Raw genomic sequence first — 6000 nt, forward strand, 5'->3', positions numbered from 1 at the left:
AAACAGAGACTTTCTTCAGGGCCACTGCTAAGTAATAGAGCAAACCGTTGTAAGCACCACACAGCCCGCACACCATCTCTGTTGGGGTATTTAAGCATTTTCATTTGGTTGATGATGGGATGGACAGACATGTGGCACCCAGATTTCTGAGGCTATGAGAGGAAGGATTCATTCACATTTCATTTTCCTGCCCCTTTTTGAGTTTTGTTTTGGGTTTTTTTTTGGTGGTGTCCATCATCCCCCTCCACCCCTGCTGAAAGAAAGAAGAGTCAAAACCAGGATTTGAAATAACATTTCCAATGGCTTCAACAGTACTGCCCATCTTTGGACAAGTTTAGATATTGGGATTGAATCTACTTGTCTGTTCTCTCTTTAGGAGCATAGTGGCACTGGGAAGTGCTGATCGATGGCTCAGAACACTGAAGTGTTAGTTCTGCAGCAGCACAAGGCTGCTGCCACGTTAGTACCAAAAGCTGTCTCAGATCACATCATTTGTCACTTAAGACAGCTGACAAAACAGTGCAGAATTTACACTTACAAACTAATGGGAAGCTCTTCCATCCTTACCCTAAGAAAAGCAGTCATTTTAAACATCTCAAACTTTGGTTCGAACTCATGAGGCATTTTCCTCAAATATTCAGATCTACTAAGAAGTTCTTAGACTCCATCTCTGTATCTGTCAGCCTACACTGAGATTATCGACATCAGGCTTTGTATTTATTGAGCACAGTGACTAGACTTATCCATTGTTTTCTCACAAAATTATTTTAGAAATTACTCTGTAGACTGCTTGTCCCTACTTTAAGACGTCATGAATAAGGAGATGCATAAAGAAGCACAGAGTTACTGGCAAAGGAGCTGTCGGTCAAAATTTTTAGCTGTGCACTAGTGCATGCAGATGATGTCTAGGCAGACAAAATGTGAAAAGCTTTATTATTGACAGCTAAATGAGTGATATGTTACCCAATAGGAACTAGACTAAGCACCTTTAAAATAAGTCTCTAAGTCTTCCCCAGATCTTTTCAACGTTACAACTGTATGTACTTGTTTTATCCTTGCTCGCACTGAGCCTTTTTAATAAGAGCTATAATTTCTTTTTATAGATACTTGATCCGACCTGATCCACTGGCTTATGTTCCAAATACTGCACCCAGCCGAAAAGACAGCTTCTGCAATACAGTGGGACAAGATACCAGGGAGGAAACGCAACTTTGATATGTAACTTATCACAAAATTAAGAGACAATTTTATACACATGTTGTTTCCACTACCCGTTTTGAGAACTGTGTGCTACATTTTGTTCAGATTTTGGAAACAAAAAGACAGCGTTTAAGTGACCAAATACAGAAATGTGGTGTCTAGAAACTCTGATTTACGGGACTGTCAGGCTTGCAGCCTGTTAAACTGGCAAAGTTCTACTACCACATGGAACAGAATTATGACACCAATTACTATTTAACCAATATGAACAAATGATTTAAAAAGTGACAGATCCCATTGTGTTTTGCTTAGATGCTTCTAAGCATATTTATAAAGGTGACAGCACGTCAGTGACTAAGCTTCTGACCTACATCAGTAAAGATTATCTGATGATTGTAACGAGACCATGCATAATTTGTTGTAAACAAATACATTAATACGTAAAGCTGCCAACGAGACTTTGCATGTCAAGAATCCAGCCCTTGAAATAATTCTCGGTCTCAGCCTGTCACCCATTTATATTAGAACAGGCTAGTTTCAGTCCCGTTTTAGCCTCCAGGGCTCAAGTGTTAGTTCCCTGGGTTTAAACAGCTGGTGTTGAATGACACAGCCTAGCCACACCACAGAGGCTGAGATCTGAGACATATCTACTGAGAGATTAGCTTAGAGGAGCCCACCTGGAGGAAAGTCCCTATCATCTCACACAGGCAGCCCCCCACATTTGCAAAAACTGGCAAAGGACTATCTGTGTGAAGCTGCAAACTGGTAGCTCAGGTGAAATACAACCGTTTTAACCTTAGCAAGTTTGTCAATAAAAGCCTGAATAGATTATGATACAGAAGTGAGAGCATCCCTCTAGGGAATGAGTCACACCACAGATCCTTCCCATTTCCATGAATGTGCCAGAACCTCAGCTGTCGAAAGTACCACATGCCATCATGCAGATTACCCAAATGTGATACATTTTCGTATTATGTAACATGTTGAAAATTAAAGAAATATATAACCCATTCCATAAAACAAATGTAATACCACAGTATGTGAAAAGGCACCATGGATTTGAAGACTCTGTTTGGCACTAAAGTACACAAGAAAGCATCTGCTAAGGTATGAACATCTGGGGCTGCTACAGAACCTCCAGTCTACATATAAAACAATCCCACAATTGGTCAGGCTTTGCAGACAACTAAGCATGCCTCTATGCGATCTTCCAAAATGACATTTTTGCTTTGCCGTCTCACAAAGAAGGAAGAGCATGCATAAGGGAAAAAACCTTGCTGTTACAATTATCCATATAGAACGGGTAGAAGAAATATGGCAGGTAGCCTGCAATGGAAAAAATGATAATTCTTTGAAGTCTCTTGATGTTCTACATGTACAAAAATTCAGTCAAAATTGTTTATATTCTCTTCTATATTATTTGGTAGAACAAGTACAATTTATTTCAGAAAAACGAAATACCAAATTGCCCATGAACAAACAACTTGTGGATATGAGTACACTTAGCATTGTAAGGATGCTGAAATCAAGTCACATTCATATTAGGAAAGACAGCAAGTGTGCTATTACTCCCTCCCTTCCTCTTAATTCTTCCAAAACTGAACTAATCCATTCCATGTTAAGTTAGAAAACCTAAAGCCACAATTACAAAAAACCCACAAAACAAAACTACAGAGGTCTCAGAGCAGACTGAAGCCATGAGAAGACCAAAAGTACCAATTTTAAAAGAAAGAAAGATAACTGGACAGTAGGGTTTCTCCTGCTTTGTTTTTTTCATATTGACATATGAAAGTAGCATCATGGTTCCGAAGGGTTTCAGTGATTCTGCATAGAGTCCTTTATTGTTCATTGTTTATCCACACATACTAATGATTTATCACATTATTCACCAGTAAAGACAAAAGTATTTCAAATAGGCCCTCTGGGTACTGGGGAAAAAAAGAATCAATTGAAACAGCTGCACAGACTAGAAGTTTTTTTTAAAAAACGGTATATGGTACAGGATCTTGTCCAAGATCTCTCCTAGAAGATATTGTACAAGAGACTCCATGTGCAGTGTGGATAGCTTTTTATTTTTAATGCCTTCAGTGAGAAAACTATTCCAGTGGAATATTTTCAAAAAAATACAAGTTTCTTAAAAATGTCCACTCCAAAATACAGGAGGATCCTTTGTTTCACACTGAAGGCCTTTCTAACAGGGTCTCAAGTAGGCAGATGGGATTCCAGAGGCATGCCTACCCTTCCGCTGGCAAGCTGGATACTCTGCAAGCAGTGCGATTCACACGCTGCTGGCAGGCATCCCCCAAACACTGCCTATAGTACCCACCACAGGTTTAAGGACTCTGCCACAAGGGTCTATAGCTGGGACTCGATGCCTCCCATCTAACAGCCTATAAAGCAGTACAAACAGTAGTCGAGTATATCCATTTCTCCACCCAACTCAGCAGCATTGCTGCTCAGCTAGATTTAAATAGCAGCATCTCATGTGACCTGATATTTCTTCAGGTTTAATGAATTTCTAATTGCTCATTAGCCCCAGAAGATTTACTAAAGCAAACACAAAGACAGCTGGAGACAGTTGAAATCTCTAAAATGAATGAAAGCCAATCTTTCTGAATAAAATACTTGGTTCTCTTCAAAACGTGCTGGAAGGCAAAACTAACAACAGCTTCTCATGAAACAGAAGTTCTAATAACCCATGAATAATATGCCACAAAGTTCTGTTAATCAAAATATACTGCCTTCCACATTGAAAGAACAGCTTTACTTCCTCTGAAATATCTTCCTAGAGGAAGGACTAAATCCCACTAGAATGGGATTTCAAGAACCGTCCTAAGCACCTCCGCAGTGACACTGAATGAGGCAGTACACATTCCTTCAGGGGCAAGGGAGGCGATTCTTCAGTGATCAACCTACAGGCAGTCTTTTGTTCACACGGTTTCTTCTCATCATGATTATCAGAAACAAAATACAAGTCTAGCAGGACTGGAATCAGATTGAGGACAGTAATCTCTATGCTTGGTGCTGGAGAAGGGATGATTTTAGAATCATCATGATTTAGAAGTTTTAGAATCAGCAGATCCAGATGACTGTTGAACAGAGGAGTTTTCTCTGGTCATAGTTCACTCAGTAGACAGAGAAATTTAGAGCTATGATCACCAACATAAGCAAGAGATTTAATCCTAAACTAGTTGTCAGAGGTCAGATGGTTGGATAACCTATATTTGTTTCTCTCCATCACGGGGGAAAAAAAAAAAAAAAAAAAAAAAAGAAAAAAGGATTATTTCAATCTGTGCTTAACTATGCATTTTTCCTTCTGACTCACTTCTACCAATAACTCAAAGCCGCCCATTTTCCCTAGTGCTACCTTAACACATACAAAGCAATTTGGTACCCAAAGTCACAATCCCAGTGAAGAAAGTGATAGCAGATAATAATTACTTCATTCTCACAAGGGAATTCTCCAGCAAAGTGAGATCTGCCTATGAAAACGTGGTGCCTAGTCTGCAGTAAAGTCACAAAAAGTGTTTCAGTGGAATGCAGCATGCTAACTATTTCACTCCAGTTCCAGAACACACATTAGTTCACACATGAAGTAAAAAGCATACAAATTGAGTTTTAAAAACCTGCAGTAAAATGAGTTAGTAAAGTCTTCATGACATTTTGACTTGGAAATGAAAAGAACAAGTTATTTCCCAGCATACATATTTCCCCTCGCACAAACAGCTTCCTACTACAACTATTCTTTTAACAAGTTTAAAGTATACAAATACACATTACTGAGTATTTCTTATACACCTTTGTTTACCAGCACACCAATAAGAAGCTAAAGAACAAATAGATTTCAGGCTGCGGCAGTGGAGGAAAACTGAAATGAGATCAAGTGCACCAGAAGTAACATACAATTCTGTAGTTTTTAGGCAGCTAGGGCTGACAGCAACCATTCTGTAATTTTCAAGCACTGATGCATGAGGCTTTGCTGCGGTGAATTCCACTTGATAGCTGAGAGAAATCAGACACTACAATCTGGAAATGAATTAATAAAGACAAGCAGCAGTGGGTAGTGACGTCAAGTTGTACGAGGTTATGAAAAATATTTTTTTCCAGGCAGTTATATAAATGCAAAATTCATGAAATAAAGAAATCCACATCAAATATTGTTGCATATTTTTGATACTGTATTAGAAACAGCCCACCCCACTTTGAAACAGACATACATTGAATACATGTCTAAAAGAGCTGCACTTTAATTTTCCAGTCATGGTACCTTGTGCTTGATGCAGTATATGCATTGCCCAGAGACAGGAAGAAAGTTATTAATTCATATTAAATTGTGAGAGATGACCAAGACTTTGCTTATAGTCGTATTCTGAAATTAATTCAAAATATTAATGATGGTTTTGTTACATACTTCATTATTGCCTACGCTGCTAATGCAAGAATGCTGTCAGTAACGGTATTCAACACAAGCATAAACTCCCACGGCCTCTCAAGAAGCTTAAAAAGGCAAGTATTTCTGCTTCATAAAGTTAAAAACAAGCATTTGAAGTTTCTGTGAACTGAAGTTTTCTATTTGTTCTACAAAATCTAAATTATATACTCTTAGGGAAATTCACAACTGGCCCATGCCAACCGTGGAGAAAGGCTGGGATGCAAAGTATAGAATTAAAAGAGTAAATATTTACTCATGTGCATGAGGTGGCCCAGCCAAATTCAGGCACCCTGAATGTGGTTCTACACGGGGCTCTTTTACCTTTGATGCATTTAGGTACAATATAATTTGACTAATCACTAACACCC

At 38.7% G+C, this 6000-nt stretch overlaps 1 protein-coding gene across 6 annotated transcripts in view; it reads left to right on the top strand.

The window, feature by feature from the left end:
- KCNT2 (potassium sodium-activated channel subfamily T member 2) overlaps positions 1–5355 on the top strand; it is a 151161-nt gene extending 145806 nt beyond the window's left edge. For all 6 annotated transcript variants that reach the window (XM_037404672.1, XM_037404670.1, XM_037404673.1 and 3 more), the window contains one exon: positions 1104–5355. In XM_037404672.1, coding sequence (XP_037260569.1) covers positions 1104–1215 — 112 coding nt within the window. In that variant the 3' untranslated portion in view covers positions 1216–5355. The remainder of the gene's footprint in view (positions 1–1103) is intronic.
- Positions 5356–6000: the final 645 nt, after the last annotated feature.

This window comes from Falco rusticolus, chromosome 11 (genome assembly GCF_015220075.1).
Source record: "Falco rusticolus isolate bFalRus1 chromosome 11, bFalRus1.pri, whole genome shotgun sequence".
NCBI classification, from domain to species: Eukaryota; Metazoa; Chordata; class Aves; order Falconiformes; family Falconidae; genus Falco; species Falco rusticolus.